The 27,107-nt window shown below is 45.4% G+C and overlaps 1 protein-coding gene across 1 annotated transcript in view; it reads right to left on the bottom strand.

The window, feature by feature from the left end:
* Positions 1-362: 362 nt before the first annotated feature.
* LOC143803641 (uncharacterized) overlaps positions 363-27,107 on the bottom strand; it is a 164,317-nt gene continuing 137,572 nt past the window's right edge. The window contains 6 exon segments of the mRNA XM_077281423.1: positions 363-2,328; positions 4,860-4,983; positions 5,067-5,234; positions 5,342-5,550; positions 19,922-20,072; positions 20,074-21,197. Coding sequence (XP_077137538.1) covers positions 1,094-2,328; positions 4,860-4,983; positions 5,067-5,234; positions 5,342-5,550; positions 19,922-20,072; positions 20,074-21,197 — 3,011 coding nt within the window. The 3' untranslated portion in view covers positions 363-1,093.

Raw genomic sequence — 27,107 nt, 5'->3', positions numbered from 1 at the left:
AGCGATAGTTAAATGCCACTGTCAGCGCTTGACGGCGGCATTTAACTAGTTAATGGGTGCGGGCGGATCACGATTCCGCTTGCGCTCATTGTGCGCACATGTCAGCTGTACAAAACAGCTGACATGTCGCGGCTTTGAGTTGGGCTCACCGCCGGAGCCCACCTCAAAGCGGCGGTTCTGCCAGCTGACGTACTATTCCGTCAGCTGGCAGAAAGGGGTTAAGGTATGCTCTAATGGCTTCCAATCTGATCTCCATTCACTGACAATTTGCTGCATTGTTTTGCACAACCCCTTGCACCTGGCTTGGATTGGCGTCTCTGTATGATATAAAATAAGATTATTAATGATAGCACGTGGGAAAAAAGTTTTCTGATGTTAATTTTTATATAAATACGTACTTGACTGGTGGCGAGGAAACAACTACCTCTATTCGAAAGAACACTTAGCTAATACAAGACATACTATCACTTTACTATACGATCATACAAATAGTTAATCAAGATCAATTCTAACAAAGATGTTGGTAGTCAAGATGGCTGAGAGAAGACTTCTTCAAGCTTAAATCACAATTTATATAATGCGGAGGCGGTGACGGGCCCCTGTGACACACCTTAGCACTTAACATCAGAGTTTTGCCAGTATTTTACAATTATGAGTCGTTCCACTGTTTGTACATATGATCGTAGACTGTCGCCCTTGACCCATTATGTTACACTATTGGTTTGCTTGATAAAGACCGTTGCGCATATGGAACATCAACATTCTGAAGTGTCCTCTGGATGCTGTAAATTAACTTGGCTTCCCAGCTCGATGTTTCAACACACACTTGGAGGGTTTAGTCCATGCCCAGTGCATTTCAGGTCCTAATATAGACTTTCTATTGACTGCATTTCCTTTAGTTCAAAGAGGTCCTTTACATTATCTTGCAGATTGGGCCAAGTCTTACATGCAAGGTAACAAAGCCTGGTTTTGGTCAATATCTTTCTTATTTTGACATGGGCATGATAAATGCTTACAGTTTCTATCCTCAAATCCGTAATCTGCTCTGATTGTGGCGTAAAAAGGATAAAATGATGAAAATCACCCATCTGCTTCATTCTGAACATAAAAATGACTTCTGCCCTGCGTGAGTTCTTTCATGTTTAACAAGATCTGATTTGAAGACAAAACACTTCCCACATTGTGAACATGAGAATGGCTTCTCCCCTGTGTGAATTATCTGATGTTTCACAAGATCTGATTTGTAAACAAAACACTTTCCACATTGTGAACATGAAAATGGCTTCTCCCCTGTGTGAGTACTATGATGATATACAAGACCAGATCTGTGGCTAAAACGTTTCCCACATTCTGAGCATGAATATGGCTTTTCCCCTGTGTGAGTTCTCTGATGTTTAATGAGATTTGACCTGTGCACAAAACATTTCCCACATTCTGAACATGAATATGGCTTTTCACCTGTATGAGTTCTCTTATGTTCAATTTGACTTGATTTGTCACTAAAATATTTCCCACATTCTGAACATGAGTATGGCTTCTCTCCTGTGTGAATTCTCTGATGTTTAACAAGATTTGATCTCTGGACAAAAGATTTCCCACATTCTGAACATGAATATGGCTTCTCCCCGGTGTGAGTCCTGTGATGTTCAATGAGACCTGATTTGTCACTAAAACATTTTCCACATACTGAACATGCAAAAGGCTTCTCCCCGGTGTGAGTTCTTAAATGGCCCTCAAGATGTGTTTTCTGACTAAAACACTTCCCACATTCAAGACATGAAAATGGCTTATCTCCTGTGTGAATTCTCTGATGTAGAAAAAGAATTGATTGCTGGGTAAAGCATTTGCCACATTCTGAGCATGAAAACGGTTTCTCCCCTGTGTGACTTTTTACATGTTTCATAAGATTTGATTTCCGAGTAAAACATTTCCCACATTCTGAACATGAAAATGGCTTATTCCCCGTGTGAATTGTTACATGTTCCATTAGATTTGATTTCCTACTAAAATGTTTCCCACATTCTGAACATGAAAATGGCCGTTCATCTTTGTGAATTCGCTCATACAAAGAAAGATTTGATTTCTTTTCAAATTGTTTTTCAGGTGGAAATATTTCCCCTTGTCCGTGTCCACTTCCTTGTTTTCCAATCAGCATTTGATTAAAAGAAGGTTTCCTATGACCAGAAGAATCAGTGGACAGATCTCTGCAGTCAAGTACTATTGGGACATTGGGAATTGCTTCATGAGTTTGCCTGGTATTGTTATTCTCTACTTCATAGTAGGGAGATAAATGGTGATGTCCTTTGGAGGCTCTCACCTCGACGTCACCTGGAAAAAAAACAAATATTTCTTATTTTCTCAAATAAAATATTATTTTTTAAATTATCCAATAAAAGCTTTAATGATACAAAAGAAAATCTGCATTCAGAAATGACAACATCAGTAAGTATATCGCAAATGCATGTATTAAAGTGAAGAAAGACCATGGAAAATAACAGTGTTTGTGTTGCTTGTCGGCAGAGATCCTATATGATCCAGACCATACAATAAAATATCATAATGTCAACAGACAACAACATAAAAATTTAAAACGAACCCTTTCCTATGTAACCGTCTACATCTCCTTGCCTCCACATGTAAAGAACATCACCTGGTTCTTTCTAAAGTCCTTGGAAGAATTAATGATGTGTCTTCTGTTTGTACTGTATTTCCCACACATATTTATTCATGTGAATGGCACGTCATAGTATCATTCCCTTCGGACTTCTTGGGTAACCCTATCACCTGGACATTAGTTCTTCAGAATCTATTCTCCATATCATCTGTCTTGGAGAGCAACTTGGAAATATTTTGCTTGTGTCTACGCGAGTTATTGTGTAAATAGACCATTTTGTCTTCGATGTCAATGACCCTTCCTTCCACTGTCTCTGTACATTCATTAGTTTTCCGTAGGCTGCGCTTCATTGATGATATTTCTTCCTTCAGCATGATCATTTGAGCAGATAGTAAGGATAAAGCAGTGTTACACCGAGTTACTGCCATCAATACCATCTCTTACTGTAGGGTCAGGGCTCTGCTGCTCTGGGCTGCTGATATCTCCAGGCTCTGGCTTTGGTATTGGTTGCTGGCTGTGAGCAAAGTCCTCCATTTCTTGCACATCTCACCCTCCTATCTCTTAAGACTCAGCATTCTTCTGCTCATCAGCCAAATGGAGCAAAGAATCACCCTCCATGGGGAACAGAATCATCCTCCACGGGGCACAGAATCATCCTCCACGGGGCACAGAATCATCCTCCACAGGGCACAGAATCATCCTCCACGGTGCACAGAATCACCCTCCATGGAGCACAGAATCATCCTCCACGGAGCACAGAATCATCCTCCATGAGGCACAGAATCATCCTCCACGGAGCACAGAATCACCCCCCACGGGGCACAGAATCATCCTCCACGGGGCACAGAATCATCCTCCATGGAGCACAGAATCATCCTCCACGGAGCACAGAATCACCCTCCACGGAGCACAGAATCATCCTCCACGGAGCACAGAAATCATCCTCCTTGGAGCACAGAATCACCCCCCACGGAGCACAGAATCACCCTCCACGGAGCACAGAATCATCCTCCATGAGGCACAGAATCATCCTCCACGGAGCACAGAAATCATCCTCCTTGGAGCACAGAATCATCCTCCATGAGGCACAGAATCATCCTCCACGGAGCACAGAATCATCCTCCACGGAGCACAGAATCATCCTCCACGGTGCACAGAATCACCCTCCATGGAGCACAGAATCATCCTCCATGAGGCACAGAATCATCCTCCACGGGGCACAGAATCATCCTCCACAGGGCACAGAATCATCCTCCACGGAGCACAGAATCACCCTCCACGATGCACAGAATCACCCTCCACGATGCACAGAATCACCCTCCACGATGCACAGAATCACCCTCCACGATGCACAGAATCATCCTCCACGGAGCACAGAATCATCCTCCACGATGCACAGAATCATCCTCCACGGAGCACAGAATCACCCTCCACGGAGCACAGAAATCATCCTCCACGGAGCACAGAATCATCCTCCACGGAGCACAGAATCACCCTCCACGATGCACAGAATCACCCTCCACGATGCACAGAATCACCCTCCACGGAGCACAGAATCATCCTCCTTGGAGCACAGAATCATCCTCCTTGGAGCACAGAATCATCCTCCACGATGCACAGAATCATCCTCCACGGAGCACAGAATCACCCTCCACGATGCACAGAATCATCCTCCACGAAGCACAGAATCATCCTCCACGATGCACAGAATCATCCTCCACGGAGCACAGAATCACCCTCCACGGAGCACAGAAATCATCCTCCACGGAGCACAGAATCATCCTCCACGGAGCACAGAATCACCCTCCACGATGCACAGAATCACCCTCCACGATGCACAGAATCACCCTCCACGGAGCACATAATCATCCTCCTTGGAGCACAGAATCATCCTCCTTGGAGCACAGAATCATCCTCCACGATGCACAGAATCATCCTCCACGGAGCACAGAATCATCCTCCACGATGCACAGAATCATCCTCCACGGAGCACAGAATCACCCTCCATGGAGCACAGAATCATCCTCCATGGAGCACAGATCCAATAACCTTTCCAATAAATTACGATTATACAAGCTGATCTAGTCTCAGGATCACATTATACATCCACCACATAAACAAATTTAATTGTTTATTCTTTTTAACTCAAAGAGAAATTTTTAATAATAGAAAAATAAAAGTGTTAAGGCAATATCCCTCATCAGCAGTGTTCTCTCCTCTACAACCCAGGAAGGTCTCCTCTTACCCGGAGATGTGATGGTCCGGTGATCCTCCATCATGGCGTCCTTGTACAGATCCTTGTGTCCTTCTATATACTCCCACTCCTCCATGGAGAAATAGACGGTGACGTCCTGACACCTTATAGGAACCTGACACACACAATGACCCGCCATTAGCACACCCCTCCCCCGGCGTTATTGTATAATGTCCCAGCATTCCCGGCAGCGCTCACCTCTCCGCTCAGCAGCTCAGTGATCCTATTGGTCAGTTCTAGGATCTTCTGCTCATGTATCAGTGAATGAGGTGGAGGCTCGGTGATGTCACTCGGGGTCCTGCTCCGCCCTCCTGACACACGGGGGGTCACACACTCCCCAGACGACGTCTTCACTACTGTGTGATCCTGTGTATGGGGAGACGCCGATCACTACACAGAGGCCAAGAATCCTTCACCTTTCCCGTCATTTCCCTGCTTTATACCAAGAGATCAGAGTGATGTGAAGATCTCACCTCTCCAGTGATCCAGTAGATTATCTCCAGGGTGAGGTCTAATATCCGAGCCGCCATGTGGTCTGTGTCCTGCTCCATCCTCGGGGGGTCAATGATGCAAAGGACCATCGTCGAAGGAAAGGATTCCTGAACATAAAGAACCTGAGAAAACAAGGTGGAATTGGAGGAAATCACATTTGAAATAATTACATTCTTTTCCTCGCTCCTGACTTCTCATTAATATGACCCAACAAATAATGTACCTACTGTATTTATAACCTGACATTAGAGCATCTAGACTCCTTAACACTGAAGTTGTAATATCAAGAAGGAAAACATGTGGAATTCAGGAAATCACAGGACACAGACGTCACTGATCCCCAAAAAGATAAAAAAATGGAAACAAAAATTCAAAACCTCTGGATTTATCCAGTCTGAGCCTCGTGCAGAAATCCCGGCACCTCCGGCCTCGGCTGCTGTCACTGAAGTTATTAATGGTCGTCTCAGGAAGGTTCTGCCACTGAATGCACTTGGGCAAATCATCAAGATCCGCTGCTGGCAGCTCCTGTGTAATCATGACAAATGATGTCCCCGATGTGCTTGATGGAGACAAGTCCAGAGATGCTGCAGCCATGGGAGAAGGTTTAGGCCACACAGGAGGCTCACAGCAGCTCCAGCAACATTCAGCATGATATCTTGGGACACTTTGGAGACATGTGTGCACCACTGGTTCCATGACCAAATCAACGCTGCTCTGAGCTGTTATGAAGATTAGATTTGTCTGACAACCGTATATTGTGCCCCCCCTACATCATAAACCTGGGGGCAGGACCAGTGTGACATTCTCTTATGAATGGGCAATTGTGCAGGAAGCTGCCAGCAGCGGATCCTGATGATTTGTACTGTCCAATCAGCAGCAGAACCTTCCTCATAAGACCAGTAATAACCTTGGTGACATCAGCCAAGGCCGGAGGTGCCGAGATTTATGCATGAGGCTCAGACTCCAGGCTGAATAAATCCAGAGGTTTTGAAAATGTTGTCTGCATTTTCCATTATTTGCAGATCAGTATCGTTTCCATCCTGCGATTCTGAGACTTCACAGCTTTAATAATAATAATAATAATTTATATTTCTATAGCAGCAGCATATCCTGCAGCACTTTACATTACAGAGGGGACTTGTACAGGCAATATCACACATTACAGAGTAAACACATAATTCAACAAGAGGAGTGATGACCCTGCTGCTTACAATTGTCCTGGGTAATGCATTCCAGAGAATTGGCGCAGCTTGCAAGAAGCCCTGAAGAAGGGAGTGGGAGGATCGGATTATGGAGGATGTTAATCTTAGGTTATTAGCAGAATGGAGAGCACATGTAGGGTGGTAGAAAGACGAGGGAGGAGATGTAGTTGGATTCTGAACCGTGGAGTGCTTTGTGGGTGAGAGTGATACGTTTATATTGAACTCTATATCTGATGGGCAACCAGTGCAAAGACTGGCACAGGGTAGAGGCATCGGTGTAGCTGCTGGACAGGAATATGATCCTGGCTGCTGCATTCAGGACAGATTGGAGAGGGGAGAGTTTAGTGAGAGGGAGACCAATCAATAGAGAGTTACAATAGTTCAGAAAAGAAGGAATAATAGTGATAGAAAGAGTTTTTACGGAGTCAAAAGGTAAGGAAGGTAAGACAGAGGGCGTGCTGCTGCTGGGGAGTATATGGCAATATCGGGCACAGGTAGGTTAGTGGATGGAGGAAACAGAAGGAGACAGTGTTAGAGATGGTGGACTGACAATCCCTGGTGTTTTGTAGCGAGGGGTGATGTCAGATAATATATATACACTGGACATACTTTATACATAAATATATATATCAGTGCACTATACTATTATTATTATTTATTATTATAGTGCCATTTATTCCATGGCGCTTTACATGTGAGGAGGGGTATACATAATAAAAACAAGTACAACATTCTTAAACAATACAAGTCATAACTGGTACAGGAGGAGAGAGGACCCTGCCCGCGAGGGCTCACAATCTACAAGGGATGGGTGAGAATACAGTAGGCGAGGATAGAGCTGATCGTGCAGTGGTTTTGTGGATCGGTGGTTACTGCAGGTTGTAGGCTTGTCGGAAGAGGTGGGTCTTCAGGTTCTTTTTGAAGGTGTCGATGGTAGGCGAGAGTCTGATGTGTTGTGGTAGAGAGTTCCAGAGTAGGGGGGATGCACGAGAGAAATCTTGTATGCGATTGTGGGAAGAGGAGATAAGAGGGGAGTAGAGAAGGAGATCTTGTGAGGATCGGAGGTTGCGTGTAGGAAAGTACCGGGAGATGAGGTCACAGATGTATGGAGGAGACAGGTTGTGGATGGCTTTGTATGTCATGGTTAGGGTTTTGTACTGGAGTCTCTGGGTAATGGGGAGCCAGTGCAGGGATTGACAGAGGGGAGAGGCAGGGGAATAGCGGGGGGACAGGTGGATTAGTCGGGCAGCAGAGTTTAGAATAGATTGGAGGGGTGCGAGTGTTAGAGGGGAGGCCACAGAGCAGGAGGTTACAGTAGTCGAGGCGGGAGATGATGAGGGCATGGACTAGGGTTTTTGCAGATTCTTGGTTTAGGAATGTACGGATCCGTGAAATATTTTTGAGTTGGAGGTGGCAGGAAGTGGAAAGGGTTTGGATATGTGGTTTGAAGGAGAGATCAGTGTCAAGGATTACCCCAAGACAGCGGGCTTGTGGGACTGGGGAGAGTGGGCAGCTGTTTACTGTAATGGATAGGTTCGTTGGGGAGGTCGTGTGAGATGGGGGAAAGACGATGAATTCTGTTTTGTCCATGTTAGGTTTAAGAAATCTAGCCGAGAAGAAGGATGAAATAGCGGATAGACATTGAGGGATTCTGGTTAGTAGGGTGGTGATATCTGGTCCAGAGATGTAGATCTGTGTGTCGTCAGCATAGAGATGATACTGAAAGCCGTGAGATTCTATGAGCTGTCCCAGGCTAAAGGTGTAAATGGAGAAGAGCAGGGGCCCTAGAACTGAACCTTGTGGGACTCCAACAGATAGGGGGCGAGGTGAGGAGGTGGTGTGTGAGTGGGAGACGCTGAATGTCCGGTCAGTTAGGTATGACGAGATACAGGATAGGGCCAAGTCTGTGAGGCCAAGGGATGAGAGGGTCCGCAGCAACAGGGAATGGTCCACTGTGTCAAAGGCAGAGGACAGGTCCAGGAGGAGGAGGATAGAGTAGTGCCGCTTGCTCTTGGCGGTTAATAGGTCATTGGTGACCTTAGTTAGGGCAGTTTCAGTGGAATGGTGTGACCGGAAGCCTGATTGAAAGCGGTCGAAGAGGGAGCAGAAAGAGAGATGGGAGGACAGTTCAAGATGGACATGTTGTTCCAGTAGTTTTGAGGCATAGGGGAGAAGTGATATAGGGCGATAGCTAGATACAGAGGATGGGTCAAGAGAGGGCTTTTTGAGGATAGGTGTGATTGAGGCATGTTTAAAGCTTGAGGGGAAAACACCAGTTGTTAGTGATAGGCTGAAGAGATGGGTTAGAGTTGGGATGAAGACTGTGGCGAGGTTTGGGATGAAGTGGGATGGGATCGGGTCAAGTGCACAGTGTTATGGACTGGTGGATTAGCAGCGACATGCGACTAGCTCTGAGCAGGTGGTAACTATACTGACCGCAGTTCCTGATCTTAATACAACACTAGCAGTAGCCGTGGGATGCTCCTGTCACTCCTTGGACACCTCGTCACAGCCGGAGAACTAGCTACCCCTAAAGGTAGAAACAGGAAAGCTATCTTGCCTCAGAGAAAATCCCGAAAGGATAGGACAGCCCCCCACAAATAATGACTGTGAGTGGAGAAGGAAATGACATACGTAGAATGAAACAAGATTTAGCAAAGGAGGCCACTTCTAGCTAGATAGATAGTACAGGATAGAACACTGTGCGGTCAGTAATAAAAACTAGAAAAAAGTCCACCGCAGAGAAATGCAAAAATCTCCACACCTACTAAAGGTGTGGAGGGCAAAATCTGCTGCCCAGAGCTTCCAGCTTAGCGAAATAGATTCATACTGATAAACTGGACAAATGAGAAAAACATAGAATATGCTGAACAATAAAGTCCACAACCAGTGGACTGCAAAAGGACAAGCAAGGACTTATCTTAGCTGAACTGGTCAGAGTGTCTGGGAAATCCAAAAGAGCCGTGACTCCAAGCAGGAACAACTGACAACTGGCATTGATTGAGAGATAAGGCCAGACTAAAATAGCCGAGCCAGAAAGACGATCAGTGGAAGCAGCTGCAGATGCTAAATCCAAGAAGCAACCACTGAAAACCACCGGAGGGAGCCCAAGAGCAGAACTCACAAAAGTGCCACCTACAACCACCGGAGGGAGCCCAAGAGCGGAATTCACAACACACAGGTGGTGAGATGCGATCTTGAGAGTAGAGTGGAGAGTCTGTCTTCTGTAATGGTGGAGAAGTTGGTTTTGGAGGTGGAGGGCTGGGTAGTTGGGAGGAAAGGTTCTGGGGGTTGTTTACTAAAACTGTCTGATGTTCTCAATCTTCTGCTTGAAGAATGAGGCAAAGTCTTCAGCTGAGATGAGTGGGGAGGGAGGAGGTGCTGGGGGACGGAGGAGAGAATTGAAGGTGTTGAATAACTGTTTAGGGTTGTGAGACAGGGAGGATATGAGAGATGAGAAGTAGGTTTGTTTTGCTGTGGCGAGTGTGGTCTTGAAAGTAGTGAGGGACTGTTTGAATGCGATGAAGTGCTCGTTGGAGTGGGATACTTTCCATCTGCGCTCAGCAGCCCTGGAAGCTCGCCTCAGTTCTTTGGTCAGGCGGGTGTGCCAGGGCTGTCTGTTGATTTTGCGAGCTTTGGTATGTGTGAGAGGGGCAAGAGATTCCAAAGCTGCAGCTATTGTGGTGTTACATAGAGCGGCAACGTCATCCGCATTGTGTAGGGAGCTTATGTCTGTGAGAGGGAGGAGGGATTCAGAGAGTGAATGTAGGTCAAGGTGTTTAAGATTTCTGCGAGGGTGTGAAAGTTTGTGGGGTGGGGATTGTAGACAAGGAGGGAAGAGGGAAGAGAATGTGAGAAGGTTGTGGTCAGAAAGAGGAAGAGGTGAGTTAGAGAGGTTAGATAGGGAGCAGAGGCGGGTGAAGATGAGGTCCAGTGTGTGACCGTCTTTGTGAGTGGCTGTAGAAGACCATTGGGCAAGGTCAAAGGAGGAAGTGAGAGATAGAAGTTTAGTGGCAGCTGAGAGGGAAGTGTCAATGGGGATGTTGAAGTCGCCCATGATGATAGTGGGGATGTCAGCGGCGAGGAAATGGAGTAGCCAGGTGGTGAAGTGGTCAAAGAAGGTGGTGGCTGGCCCTGGGGGATGGTAGATGACAGCCAGTTGGAGGTTGGACGGGGAGTAGATGCGCACGGAGTGCACCTCAAAGGAAGGGAGGGTAACAGAGGGTGGAAGTGGGATTGGGGTGAAGGAGCAGTTATCTGACAGGATTAAACCAACTCCTCCGCCATGATTGCTGCTGGGGCGAGGGGTGTGAGAGGTGGAATCCACCATAGGAAAGCGCGGCTGGAGAGGCTGAGTCAGAGGGGGTGAGCCAGGTTTCAGTGATGGCAAGGAAGGAGAGTTTGTTATTGATAAAGAGGTTGTGGATAAATGACAGTTTATTGCAGACAGAGCGTGCGTTCCATAGTGCTCCAGATAGGGAAATTGGGGGAGTGGGGGCTGGATGAATGGGTATGAGGTTACTGTGGTTGCGAAGACGTATAGAGGACCGTGGCAGGGGATTAGAAATGAGTGTGGGGATGTGATGAGGAGGGCCAGGATTTGGGGATATGTCGCCAGCAATGAGGAGCAGCAGACAGAGCATTAGAAGGTGGGAGCAGGATAGGTCATGATGTGGCCGTGTGTGGAGGTGAGGTGGCTGGGGAGGATGGAGGAAGAAATAACTAGTTCCTTACTGGGTGGAGGGATTACAGGAGATAGGAAGAAATAAAGTAGTATGGCGGTGAATGTTAAAAGAAACCGAAACATTATAGTGGTTTTCTATTCTTTTACCTTCCAGTCCAGTCTTCTATATCACGTATATCACCACTGCACTGAAATAAACAAGGAAAGAAGATCAGCGACTACAAGTGTCACGTACCCGGACAGGTCGCTGCTCTGCAGATGTCACCTCCTGGTGGACACAGGACCTGCGGTGATGTCACAGTCATGTGATCAATTACACGGGAGAGACACTTAGTAAATGTTAGAGACTGTAGGACATCACATGACAGGAAGTCCTACTGCTTTATTCCTCCCCTCATATGACCGATCACATGACCATGACATCACAAAAGGTCCTGTGGTGATTGAGAGACAACAAAGACCCCTCAGATCCATTTAACCCCTTAATGCAGCAGCTTATTCGGGATGATTGGTTGCAGACACGTTACTCCAATCTGACATTTTACATAGTAATGTGGTGGTGCCTGTGTCCTTATGGGGGCACATGACCTGCTGGTGTCGAGGGTCTACATGCCATTGATGGTATCATGAATTCATAGTTGAGCTGCTCTATAGTGATAGAGAAGATACCACCATTTTATTTATTATTATTATGATGCTTTGCTTATATAGCGCCATCATATTCCACACCTTTGCAGACATCAATAATAATAATCTTTATTTATATAGCGCCAACATATTCCGCAGCGCTTTACAGTTTAACAGTTTCAAACAACAGTCATAGGTAACAATGTTAACAATACAATAATAAAGCACAATAAGACGACCCTGCTTGTGAGAGCTTACAATCTACAATGAGGCGGGGAGATACAAAGTACAGGTGTGTATTTACAATGATGTATTTACAATGATGGTCCAGCCATCTTCAAGGAGTGGGGGATAGATGGAGATAGTGAATGGGCTACACTCACACACAGATATAAAATGTCTTTGATTAGGGAACGTGATAGGCCACTCTGAACAAATGTGTTTTGAGCGAGCCTAAAACTATGCAAATGCAACTATGCACATCATCATTCCCTCCAATGGGGCCCACAATCTGAACTCCCTATCACTATGTCTTTGTAATGTGGGAGGAAACTGGAGTACCCGGAGGAAACCCACGCAAACACGGGGAGAACATACAAACTCCTTGCAGATGTTGTCCTTGGTGGGATCCCAGCACTGCAAAACAACAGTGCTAACCACTGAGCCACCATACAGTGCTAACCACTGAGCCACATACAAAGAGACAAGTTTTCATTAGTGATGGGTGAACGTGGGCTAATTTAAATAGATTCTATTCTCTCATTCTGAAGTTAGCTGCAATTGTGGTGGGCTTAGCTGCTGTAGTAGGAATAGTGTATTAGACACACGTAGGCCGTTGATTGTTTTACAGTCCTTGGTGCTGCTATGTTAAACGAAACGTCCTTTTCAGGGCTAATTCAAATACATTCTATTCTCTAATAATACTGCTCTTATCTGTTATTCGTGTAGGGTTAGCTGCTGCAGTAGGGGTAGTGTATTAGATGCATCTAATCAGGGAATATTGCTGTTAGGGCACACAGGATGCGTGTGTTGTCATCTCAATGGTCTGCTGCCACATTGTATATGAGAGGTTTACGGCCGGAGAAATACACAGAACAAGAGCAAGTCGTGTCTCAAATGATTTCTGATTTTATTGCTCAAGAAGCACGGTTTTTATAGAGAGAAATAAGGTACTTTCTCTCTATAAGATACTTTCTCTGATAATGTGTGCAACCTGTAAAGCGCTGCGGAATATGTTAGTGCTATATAAAAATAAAGATTATTATTATTATTACTTTCCACACATTACATCATTTGTTTTTTTTCTAATAATTAATGCAAGGTATTGCAGTTATTGCTGATTACACATGTCCTATGTCATTATCTTTACAGTCCTTGTTGCTGCAACCTAAAACCAACAGTCCGTATCAGGGTTACATCTATTCTATTCCCTATTACTATCGCCATTAGTTGCATTTAGTGTAGGCATAGGTGCTGGAGAAAGGATAGTTTTGGATTAGAGGAGGAGGACAAGAAAAAGGAGAAACCATGAGCTGTATACCCTTTTTTTGTGTGGGAAAAGGGCGCATGGAAATAAACCTGAAAAAAGGAACATTTTTATTGACTGTATGTCCCGCTGCTGTCAACCAGTGGGGTTGAGAAGTCTGGGCCAATCCAGGCCTTGTTCATTTTGATAAGATTCAGGCTGTCAGCATTTTTAGTTCAGTTATTATGCCCAAGATAGCACTAAAAACCCATTCTGACCAAACGCTAGTGGCAGGGCAGGCTAGCACATACAAGGCCTAGAGGGACAGTTCATGCCACATGTCCTGCTTGGTTACACAATACTTGTAAGCAACGGAGGAATCCCAAAGGACGCTGGTACGGTCGGCTAGGTACTCCTTCACCATCTTCAAAAACGATACCCTGCTTGTCAAATTACCCTAGGCATCAGGGCCTGGGCACTTGGATGGTCTAATGAAAGTGTCCCAAACCTTTCATAGTGTTCTTCTGCCTCTGCAGACCTGGTGTTTGTCTTCCTCGTCCCTCCACCTTGGTTACCCAAGGATCTATGACCACTGCCGCCAGTATTGCCATTTTACTAGCCCTCTCTGCAGCAGGAGAGATGGAAAGTTCTCCTTGTAGCATGCATGGGTTGATAAGTGTAAACAACCAGTAATTATTGTCCACCAAAATGAGAATGACACGAGGGTTCACAGGAAAGGCTGACTACACCCAGGCAGCAGGACAAAGTCAGCCATGTATGCCAGACTTCCAACAGGCAATACTTCCCTGTCCCCCACCAGGAGGATTAGCCTCCATCTCCTCCTACTCCCTCTCCACATTTTCAGCTAATCCACGCTGAATGGAAGGGACAAGTGGAACAGCTCCTATCCTTATAAATGGGACATCCCCTGATACTATCAGGAGGTGCTGAGGTTTGTCAGGGAACACCAACTGGAGCAGTGTTTCTCAACTCCAGTCCTCAAGACCCCACAACAGGTCATGTTGTTCAGGATTTCCTTAGTATTGCATAGGCGATGGAATTAATGCTTGAGCAGGTGATGAAATTATCACCTGTGCAATACTAAGGAAATCCTGAAAACATGACCAGCTGTGGGGTCTTGAGGACTGGAATTGAGAAACACTGAACTAGAGGGACTCGAGCCCGACTTGCGGAAAGAAACCAAAGACCATCCATAAGCTTATCCGAGCAAAGGACTCAAGGGAATCTATTCCAGGGCTCCCTGCTGCCACTGCCAGACTGTGTTGAAAAATGTGGCAGGTTAACCAACGGGCACAAACACCTGGCAAAGATGGCTTTTCTGGGGGTTCTGCCTATGAGAACTTTCATGCATGCCCATGGACTGTGTAACACTAAATACTGCCTAAGATGCCCTTTCACGGAGGAAACACCCTTGCACCTGTTTTGGCAGTGTCCGTTCACACAAACCTTGTTGCACACTTTGGTGCTTTATGTACTATTTACAGGGGAATATACCATACGGGCTATTCAGGAGGCCTGGCACCTTATGAACTGTGTTAAGGACACCTTGTGGCTAGCCATAACACATCTGGTCATGAACAGGGAGATGTCCATCCAGGACTTCTGCAGGCTGGTCCACAGCCTGCTCAGGGACTATAACATAATGGACAGATCGGATATCGATGAAGAGGACTAATACCCCTCTCCTTCCCTCAATATGTACTTTCTTCCTCATTCTCCACCTAGTCCACATACAAAGTTTCCTCTTTAATTGTGAGCAGTGAGTGTTTGAGTAAACACAGAAGCAGTATGGTTACACTGATTGTAGCATCATCACCGCTCACCATCTTGGTTGATTCCTCAAAGTTTTGTATATCCTTACAGATGCCAGACATCCATGCCCACTCATTGGCTGTTATGTGCGGAAGCTGACCAGAATACTTATGGGCATGTTGTAGCTGGTATTCAACTACTGCCTTCTGCTGTGCACAAAGCCTTGCGTTAGCTTTTGAGGATATTTTGGTCTACTTCATTTTGTCAGGCAGGTCCTATTTAAGTGATTTCTTGATTTAGAACAGGTATGGCAGTAATCAGGCCTTGGTGTGGCTTGGGAATTTGATCTCAACTTCCCAAAGATGTGATAAACCACAGTTAATTTATGTTTTAAGGGGGAGGGGGCAGTCACTTTTTCACACAGGCCCCTGGAGGTTTTGATTTTTTCCTTTAATAGTAAAGACCTTCATTTAAAAATTGCATTTTGTGATTACTTGTGTTATCTTTGTCTAATATTTATATTTGTTTGGTGATCTGAAACATTTAAGTGTGACAAACCTGAGAAAGAATAGGAAATCCGGAAGGGAGCAAAAACTTTTTCACATCACAGTATATGTGTCACGATCCATTTTTGTCTGCGTGGCAGCTTTTTCCACTATGATTTAATTGTAGCTTTTTTACTTTCAGGCCAGCAGGGGTTAATGTCAGTTTCCCTTGCTGGCAGTGTGCTGCAATTGCAGAGTTGCTAGGTCAGCTGATGTGGGTGGTGTCCACTCCCACCATCCTTTAAATAGTCACCTGATGCATCAGCTGACTGTCGGTGATAGAGCAATCTATGTTGAACAAGCCTGGAGTATGGAGCTATCTGGTAGCAGTGGTGAATCAGCTGGTTTAGTGGAGTTCCTGGTCCAGGTGCCTTTCTTCTGCTGTGCGGTGCTTTGTAGCAGAGAAAGTTTTTAAGCTAAGTTTTGTGTTTTTTTACCTTGTCTGTCTCGTGTTTTTCACTGTCCCCTGTGTTGTACCATCTGCAGTGGTGAGGCTAGCATCCTTGTCTACCAGTGCACTAGCCAGGGCAGTGCGAGGTGACAGTGAGTGACAAGGTTAGTGATGGCGGCGTGGGGGAGGACCCGATTAGGGCGTTAGGGGAGTGCAGGGACAGGCTCAGGTTGGAGCTCAGGAGGTGTACATCCCTCAATCCCTATCGGTAGGGCCTTCCTCTCCCCATTTCCATCCCGTTGAGTGTGTGTTGTGCCGTCTGCTGACCGACCCCCAGTTGGGTTGTTACATTTCGTGACAATATGGTGTAAAAAATGCTGCAAAGTTAGAAGCCTTTAAAAATAGAAGTATTAATAGTTTATTTTGATCAATTATCAAAATGTAAAGTGAATCAACAAAAGAGAAATGTAAACCCCATAAGTATTTAGTACGACCGTGTTTAACACATCTAGCACGCTTACGTAGAATACGTTTCTCTGAACGTTTTTGGTACACACTTTTCCATTACTTTCTTGCAGCAAAATCAGCTTTTTTACATGCAGATTTTGTCAGTGTCGTTGTCATTTTTCACCTTCAGTGTTTCATCAGTTGTTTCTAAATACAGTCAGTCACAGGCATAGGTTGCCGTCAGTGTGCTTTCCAAAATTGTCACAAGTGCACAGGCTTGCATTGGTGGGTTTGATGTGTGACTGGGGTGAGAAACATACGTCCCTGGTCCCTTTCTGCTGGGAACACTCAGCCTGCAGTAGATCAGAGATGTGGGCACAGTTCCATAGACTGTAACGGGTACATGTGGCATCCATGAAAAACTCATACATATAAAACGAATGAGGTCTTAGTGTGAGTTGTTTAACTGTCAAAAACATTCAGGCCAAGTTCCCACGTTTCGCATTTGGTGTAGTTTTCCGTGCGGATTTGCTGGGTCCCGCATGTAGAGCAGGCTCAGTAGCTGAGCACACTGTGCAGATGCCAGCTGTAATATAGAACTATAAATTAACCAGCTCGGATAACGGCGTAATAGGAATAATAATGAAGATGCCAGAATGCATTTTTTTGATCACCGCAATAGAGCAAAAAAGTGCAATCTGTGATCAAAACATCTATCCCAAAAATGCTATCCATAAAAACAGCAGCTCGCCTCGCAACACACAACTCCATTGATGGAAAAATGAAAACGTTATGGGTCTCAAAAATGGCGACACAAGCTATTTTTCTTTTTTTTAACTAACTTCTGAAATTCGTTTTCTTACTTAAATAAAAAAAAAAACAATACAAGTTTGGTATCGCTGTAACTGAACCTACCTGGAGAACCATGATGTTAGGTCATTTTATCTGCACAAAGAGCACCTTAAAAATAAAACTCAAAAAACAATTATTGCTTTTTTTTTGCACAACTTCACCGCACTTGGAATTTTATTCCTGTTTTTCAGTACAATACATGGTAAAATGAATGGTGCCATTCAAAAACATAACTTATCCCACAAAAAAACAAACTAACAAAAAACGGCTCTGTCGAAGGAAAAGTGAAAACGTTTTGGCTCTTGGAAGAAAGTTAAAAATGAGAGTGCAAAAAACAGAAAAACACTAGGGATGAGCCAGTGTACTCGTTGCTCGGGTGGTCTACGAGTATTTGTAACTGCTCGGAGATTTAGTTTTCCTTGTCGCAGCTGAATGATTTACAGCTGCTAGCCAGCCTGAGTACATGTAGGGGTTGCCTGGTTGCTAGGGAATCCCCACATGTAATCAAGCTGTCTAGAAGCCACAAATCATCCAGCTGCGGCAAGGAAAACTAAATATCCGAGCAGTTACAAATACTCGGAGATAACCCGAGCTATGAGTATACTCGCTCATCACTAAAAAACACCCATTCAGGAAGGAGTTAAAATCTACAGCCTGTCAATTTTCTGCGACAAATCTACAAGAAAATCCGCAGCATCATTTGCTTGCAACAAGCACGGATTTTGCTGCAGATAAGTTGTTGAAAAATTGGCACCAAATTTACAACTTGTAAACTTAGCCAGGCTTCAAAGTATAATAAACAGAAGATGTCAAAAAAATTCCTTAAACTCACCTTAGCGCTCACCTCTCCGATCCTCGTCACATCTTCACCACCACAAGCGCTGAAATCCCCCCTTGTGCTGGGCTGGGACTTCTGGTTCGGATATGAGGCCCAGAAAGGTCACATCGTCATGATGTGCAACGTGACCTCATCAGAGCCGGGAGGCCCAGGGATTTCAGCGCTGATGGTGGCAATGACAGATACGACGAGCACTGGACAATTGCTGGAGAGAAGCGGAGCAGGCAAGTGGTAAGGGAAGTATAAGAATTTTTTAAGAAACTTTTGGTGGCCCTTTACGGTAGAGAAAAGTGGAAGCCAACATTTTGGCGAATGTAGATTTTTGGAACATTCAATTCCACTCAAATATATTCGCTTATCTCTACCAGTAAGGGTTCCTTATCTCAGTTTCAAGCATTAATACATTATTGTTAAGATTACTCTACCACAATCTGAACATTTGTTCTACTTCTTTAATCTATTTTAGCTGAAATATCAAGTACCGACAGATACATTTCTTTCAGCTCTGCTGTTGTGACCCCGGCTAATGTAACCGCCACTGAATAAACACAGCATCTGTACTGGATGCATCTACGGTACTTCATCCATACCTAATGGGCCCTGTGTTGTCCAAAGGGTTGCTTTTATTTAACCAGGTAGAATAGACCACGGCCTTGATTCATCATCGCTTTTACACTTGTATTTTGCCTAGTCTTTTTGTTTGCACCCCATTTATTATTCTATTTACATCTTTCCTGAGGTCTATACTATGTGCTCACCTGTGGTATTTTGTTTTCAGCTTTGTGGGTGGAATTTAGTGATTCAAAATGTTTTTGGCCAATTTTTGTGCCTTTTTTTAAAAAGTTCCATTTTTGACTTTGCACCAAATTCGTGAATTGCATGCTGCCATTTTGATTATTTTGGTGCTAAGAAATGGCAACTAATAGCGCAAGACAAAAAAAGGAAAATGATTTAAAAAAATGCAAATGAAATGATGAATCAGGGACTGAGTCTCTAGTGTAAGTTAATAAAGAATACTCAGTCTCTTCCTTATTGTGAAATGAGTCATATTCTTATTTCCATCCTGAAGTGTGAGGTTATGTTCCGACAGTCATTAACGCCACGGATTGGACGCTGCGTACATCTGCAGCATCCAACCCATAGCGTCCAGATTTTCCAGCATAGTGGATGGGATTTCTAGAAATTCCATCTCCACTATGTGTGCACCAGCATCCGTGGCTTCCCTGCAGAGACGGACATGCAGCGTGTCTTTCCACACAGCAGCATGTCTTTTTATCTTGCGGAGACACTCAGTCTCTGTAAGATAAATTTCATCCATACAATGTAATGGACGCGGTGAATCCCCACGGTTCAATGAACACATGAGGAATCACCGTGCGTACAAAAGCCAGCAGCGCTTTGGACGGAGCAGACATGTGCTGCGTCCAAAATGCTGGTGATTACTGACCGTGGGGACATAGCCTGAATGAGGCCAAATGGTCACACCCATGTTTTCTCTCCTCTTTCCAGTTTTCCGCTTTGGTTGAGGCATACAAGAGATAAAACGATGGTGATCATCAATCTCCTTTGTTGGAGGAAATCAATGATGCTCTGCTCCCAATTATACAGGCACAATGGCAGCGTCTACATGATCAAAATGTCATAAGAGCACAGGTCATCTTAGGACTCTTATTTTTACCATTCTTTTTAAGAAAGCAATTTTGGAAGGTAGCTAGGTAGAAGGTGTACTTAATCAGCCGATCCCACAGTGAAGCTTCACACCTGAAATATTTCCTACAAGCTGCACATTATATTGGCTTCTCCTGTTTGTGCGTTCTCTGATGTCTACCAAGATTTGACTTGTGGGTAAAACATTTCCCACATTCTGGACATGAAAATGGCTTCTCCCCTGTGTGAGTTTTCTGATGTTTAACAAGACCTGATGTGTAAGCAAAACATTTTCCACATTCTAAACATGAAAATGGCTTCTCCCTTGTGTGAATTTTTAGATGTGACAAAAGATGTGATTTATAACTAAAACATTTACCACACTGAGGACATGAAAAAGGCTTCTCCCCTGTGTGAGCTCTTTGTTGATGTTGAGCAAGACCAGATTTGTGACCAAAACATTTCCCACATTCTTGACAGGGGTATGGCTTCTCCCCCGTGTGAATTCTTAGATGTTCCACGAGATTCGATTTGTAACTAAAACACTTTCCACATTTAGGACAGGAAAAAGACTTCTCCCCTCTGTGAGTTATGCGATTATGTCTAACAAGACCAGATTTGTCTCTGAAATATTTCCCACACTGAGAACATGGAAACGGCTTCTCCCCTTTGTGGGACTTCTGATGTGCAATGAGACCCGATCTGTGGCTAAAACATTTCCCACATTCTGAACATGAAAATGGCTTCTCCCCTGTGTGAGTTCTTAGATGTGTCATAAGGTATGATTTGTGACTAAAATATTTTCCACATTCAGAACATGAGAATGGCTTATCCCCTGTGTGAATTTTCTGATGCACAAATAGAACCGATTTCTGTCTAAAATGTTTCCCACATTCTGAACATGAAAACGGCTTCTCTCCTGTGTGAATTCTTAGATGTCTCACAAGATTTGATTTATCATTAAAGCATTTTCGACAATCAGGACATGAAAACGGCTTCTCCCCCGAGTGATTTTTCTGATGTTTAACAAAACTAGATTTGTGATAGAAAAATTTCCCACATTCGTAACATGAAAACTGCCTTATATCTTTGTGAACAGTCTCAGGTGAAGAAAGATTTGATTTCTTCTTAAAATGTTTTCCATGTGAAAATATTTCCCCCTGCCTGCATCCTGGTACACCCATCAATGATTTTTGATGAGATGAAGATTTATTGTGACCTACAAAAATTTCAGACATATTTCTACTGTGATGGACTATGGGTACATTTGAATTCACTAAATTAGCTTGCGTGGTATTGTTATCTTCTACTTCAAAATAGGGAGATAACAGCTGATGTCCATTGGAATCTCTCGTCTCATCTTCACCTGGAAAAAGAACAAATATTTTCTCATTTTGTTAACAGAATATATATATATACCGTATATACTCGAGTATAAGCCGAGATTTTCAGCCCAAATTTTTGGGCTGAAAGTGCCCCTCTCGGCTTATACTTGAGTCACGGTCGGCGGCAGGGTCGGCGGGTGATGGGGAGAGGGCGCTGAGGCATACTCACCTGCTTCCGGGGATCCTGGCGCTCCCCCTGCCCGTCCCACGGTCTCCGGGTGCCGCAGCTCTTCCCCTGTTCAGCGGTCACGTGGGACCGCTCATTAAAGTTATGAATATGGACTCCACTCCCATAGGGGTGGAGCCGCATATTCATTTCTCTAATGAGCGGTAACGGTGACCTCTGATAGAGGAAGAGGCTGCGGCACCGAAGACCAGCTGTCTGGGGGAAGGAGCGGGACGCCGGGAGCAGGTAAGTATTACATATTCACCTGTCTGCGTTCCACACGCCGGGCGCCGCTCCATCTTCCCGGCATCTCTCCGCACTGACTGTGCAGGTCAGAGGGCGCGATGACGCATATAGTGTGCGCGCCGCCCTCTGCCTGATCAGTCAGTGCAGAGAGACGACGGGACGCTGAGGAACTGCAAGCAAGAGAGGTGAGTATGTCATTTTTTTTTTTATTGCAGCAGCAGCAGCAATGGCACAGCTTTCTATGGCACAGCTATGGGGCAATAATGAACGGTGCAGAGCACTATATGGCACAGCTATGGGGCAATAATGAACGGTGTAGAGCACTATATGGCACAGCTATGGGGCAATAATGAACGGTGCAGAGCACTATATGGCACAGCTATGGGGCAATAATGAACGGTGCAGAGCACTATATGGCACAGCTATGGGGTAATAATGAACGGTGCAGGGCACTATATGGCACAGCTATGGGGCAATAATGAACGGTGCAGAGCACTATATGGCACAGCTATGGGGCAATAATGAACGGTGCAGAGCACTATATGGCACAACTATGGGGCAATAATGAACGGTGCAGGGCACTATATGGCACAGCTATGGGGCAATAATGAATGGTGCAGAGCACTATATGGCACAGCTATGGGGCAATAATGAACGGTGCAGAGCACTATATGGCACAGCTATGGGGCAATAATGAACGGTGCAGAGCACTATATGACACAGATTTCTATGGTACAGCTATGGGGCAATAATGAACGGTGCAGAGCACTATATGGAAAGCTATGGGGCAATAATGAACGGTGCAGAGCACTATATGGCACAGCTATGGGGCAATAATGAACGGTGCAGGGCACTATATGGCACAGCTATGGGGCAATAATGAACGGTGCAGAGCACTATATGGCAAAGCTATGGGGCCATAATGAACGGTGCAGAGCACTATATGGCAAAGGTATGGGGCCATAATGAACGGTGCAGAGCACTATATGGCACAGCTATTGGGCAATAATGAACGGTGCAGAGCACTATATGGCACAGCTATGGGGCAATAATGAACGGTGTAGAGCGCTATATGGCACAGCTATGGGGCAATAATGAACGGTGCAGAGCATTATATGGCACAGCTATGGGGCAATAATGAACAGTGCAGAGCACTATATGGCACAGCTATGGGGCAATAATGAACGGTGCAGAGCACTATATGGCACAGCTATGGGGCAATAATGAACAGTGCAGAGCACTATATGGCACAGCTATGGGGCAATAATGAACGGTGCAGAGCACTATATGGCACAGCTATGGGGCAATAATGAACAGTGCAGAGCACTATATGGCACAGCTATGGGGCAATAATGAACGGTGCAGAGCACTATATGGCACAGCTATGGGGCAATAATGATCGGTGCAGAGCACTATATGGCACAGCTATGGGGCAATAATGAACGGTGCAGAGCACTATATGGCACAGCTATGGGGCAATAATGAACGGTGCAGAGCACTATATGGCACAGCTATGGGGCAATAATGAACGGTGCAGAGCACTATATGGCACAGCTATGGGGCAATAATGAACGGTGCAGAGCGCTATATGGCACAGCTATGGGGCAATAATGAACGGTGCAGAGCACTATATGGCACAGCTATGGGGCAATAATGAACGGTGCAGAGCACTATATGGCACAGCTATGGAGCAATAATGAACGGTGCAGAGCACTATATGGCACAGCTATGGGGCAATAATGAACAGTGCAGAGCACTATATGGCACAGCTATGGGGCCATAATGAACGGTGCAGAGCACTATATGGCACAGCTATGGGGCAATAATGATCGGTGCAGAGCACTATATGGCACAGCTATGGGGCAATAATGAACAGTGCAGAGCACTATATGGCACAGCTATGGGGAAATAATGAATGGTGCAGAGCACTATATGGCACAGCTATGGGGCAATAATGAACGGTGTAGAGCACTATATGGCACAGCTATGGGGCAATAATGAACGGTGCAGAGCACTATATGGCACAGCTATGGGGCAATAATGAACGGTGCAGAGCACTATATGGCACAGCTATAGGGCAATAATGAACGGTGCAGAGCACTATATGGCACAGCTATGGGGCAATAATGAACGGTGTAGAGCACTATATGGCACAGCTATGGGGCAATAATGATCGGTGCAGAGCGCTATATGGCACAGCTATGGGGCCATAATGAACGGTGCAGAGCACTATATGGCACAGCTATGGGGCCATAATGAACGGTGCAGAGCACTATATGGCACAGCTATGGGGCCATAATGAACGGTGCAGAGCACTATATGGCACAGCTATTGGGCAATAATGAATGGTGCAGGGCACTATATGGCACAGCTATGGGGCAATAATGAACGGTGCAGAGCACTATATGGCACAGCTATGGGGCAATAATGAACGGTGTAGAGCACTATATGGCACAGCTATAGGGCAATAATGAACGGTGCAGAGCACTATATGGCACAGCTATGGGGCAATAATGAACGGTGTAGAGCACTATATGGCACAGCTATGGGGCAATAATGAACGGTGCAGAGCACTATATGGCACAGCTATGGGGCAATAATGAACGGTGCAGAGCACTATATGGCACAGCTATGGGGCAATAATGAACGGTGCAGAGCACTATATGGCACAGCTATAGGGCAATAATGAACGGTGCAGAGCACTATATGGCACAGCTATGGGGCAATAATGATCGGTGCAGAGCACTATATGGCACAGCTATGGGGCAATAATGAACGGTGCAGAGCACTATATGGCACAGCTATGGGGCCATAATGAACGGTGCAGAGCACTATATGGCACAGCTATGGGGCCATAATGAACGGTGCAGAGCACTATATGGCACAGCTATGGGGCCATAATGAACGGTGCAGAGCACTATATGGCACAGCTATGGGGCAATAATGAACGGTGCAGAGCACTATATGGCACAGCTATGGGGCAATAATGATCGGTGCAGAGCACTATATGGCACAGCTATGGGGCCATAATGAACGGTGCAGAGCACTATATGGCACAGCTATGGGGCAATAATGAACGGTGCAGAGCACTATATGGTACAGCTATGGGGCAATAATGAACAGTGCAGAGCACTATATGGCACAGCTATGGGGCAATAATGAACAGTGCAGAGCACTATATGGCACAGCTATTGGGCAATAATGAATGGTGCAGGGCACTATATGGCACAGCTATGGGGCAATAATGATCGGTGCAGAGCACTATATGGCACAGCTATGGGGCCATAATGAACGGTGCAGAGCACTATATGGCACAGCTATGGGGCAATAATGAACGGTGCAGAGCACTATATGGCACAGCTATTGGGCAATAATGAATGGTGCAGAGCACTATATGGCACAGCTATGGGGCAATTATGAACTGTGCAGAGCACTATATGGCACAGCTATGGGGCAATAATGAACGGTGCAGAGCACTATATGGCACAGCTATGGGGCAATAATGAATGGTGCAGAGCGCTATATGGTACATCTATGGGGCAATAATGAACGGTGCAGGGCACTATATGGCACAGCTATGGGGCAATAATGAACGGTGCAGAGCACTATATGGCACAGCTATGGGGCAATAATGGACGGTGCAGAGCACTATATGGCACAGCTATGGGGCAATAATGAACGGTGCAGAGCACTATATGGCACAGCTATTGGGCAATAATGAATGGTGCAGAGCACTATATGGCACAGCTATGGGGCCATAATGAACGGTGCAGAGCACTATATGGCACAGCTATGGGGCAATAATGAACGGTGCAGAGCACTATATGGCACAGCTATTGGGCAATAATGAATGGTGCAGAGCACTATATGGCACAGCTATGGGGCAATAATGAACGGTGCAGAGCACTATATGGCACAGCTATTGGGCAATAATGAATGGTGCAGAGCACTATATGGCACAGCTATGGGGCCATAATGAACGGTGCAGAGCACTATATGGCACAGCTATGGGGCAATAATGAACGGTGCAGAGCACTATATGGCACAGCTATTGGGCAATAATGAATGGTGCAGAGCACTATACGGCACAGCTATGGGGCAATAATGAATGGTGCAGATCACTATATGGCACAGCTATGGGGCCATAATGAACGGTGCAGAGCACTATATGGCACAGCTATGGGGCAATAATGAACGGTGCAGAGCACTATATGGCACAGCTATGGGGCAATAATGAACGGTGCAGAGCACTATATGGCACAGCTATAGGGCAATAATGAACGGTGCAGAGCACTATATGGCACAGCTATGGGGCAATAATGAATGGTGCAGGGCACTATATGGCACAGCTATGGGGCAATAATGAACGGTGCAGAGCACTATATGGCACAGCTATGGGGCAATAATGAACGGTGCAGAGCACTATATGGCACAGCTATAGGGCAATAATGAACGGTGCAGAGCACTATATGGCACAGCTATGGGGCAATAATGAACGGTGCAGAGCACTATATGGCACAGCTATGGGGCAATAATGAACGGTGCAGAGCACTATATGGCACAGCTATAGGGCAATAATGAACGGTGCAGAGCACTATATGGCACAGCTATGGGGCAATAATGAACGGTGTAGAGCACTATATGGCACAGCTATGGGGCAATAATGAACGGTGCAGAGCACTATACGGCACAGCTATGGGGCAATAATGAACGGTGCAGAGCACTATATGGCACAGCTATGGGGCAATAATGAATGGTGCAGGGCACTATATGGCACAGCTATGGGGCAATAATGAACGGTGCAGAGCACTATATGGCACAGCTATGGGGCAATAATGAACGGTGGAGAGCACTATATGGCACAGCTATAGGGCAATAATGAACGGTGCAGAGCACTATACGGCACAGCTATGGGGCAATAATGAACGGTGCAGAGCACTATATGGCACAGCTATGGGGCAATAATGAATGGTGCAGAGCACTATATGGCACAGCTATGGGGCAATAATGGTGCAGAGCACTATATGGCACAGCTATGGGGCAATAATGGTGCAGAGCACTGTATGGCACAGCTATGGGGCAATAATGAACGGTGCAGAGCACTATATGGCACAGCTATGGGGCAATAATGAACGGTGCAGAGCACTATATGGCACAGCTATAGGGCAATAATGAACGGTGCAGAGCACTATATGGCACAGCTATGGGGCAATAATGAATGGTGCAGGGCACTATATGGCACAGCTATGGGGCAATAATGAACGGTGCAGAGCACTATATGGCACAGCTATGGGGCAATAATGAACGGTGCAGAGCACTATATGGCACAGCTATAGGGCAATAATGAACGGTGCAGAGCACTATATGGCACAGCTATGGGGCAATAATGAACGGTGCAGAGCACTATATGGCACAGCTATGGGGCAATAATGAACGGTGCAGAGCACTATATGGCACAGCTATAGGGCAATAATGAACG

Source organism: Ranitomeya variabilis, chromosome 2 (genome assembly GCF_051348905.1).
Source record: "Ranitomeya variabilis isolate aRanVar5 chromosome 2, aRanVar5.hap1, whole genome shotgun sequence".
Classification (NCBI taxonomy): Eukaryota; Metazoa; Chordata; class Amphibia; order Anura; family Dendrobatidae; genus Ranitomeya; species Ranitomeya variabilis.
This window is presented reverse-complemented; position numbering and strand designations above follow the sequence as displayed.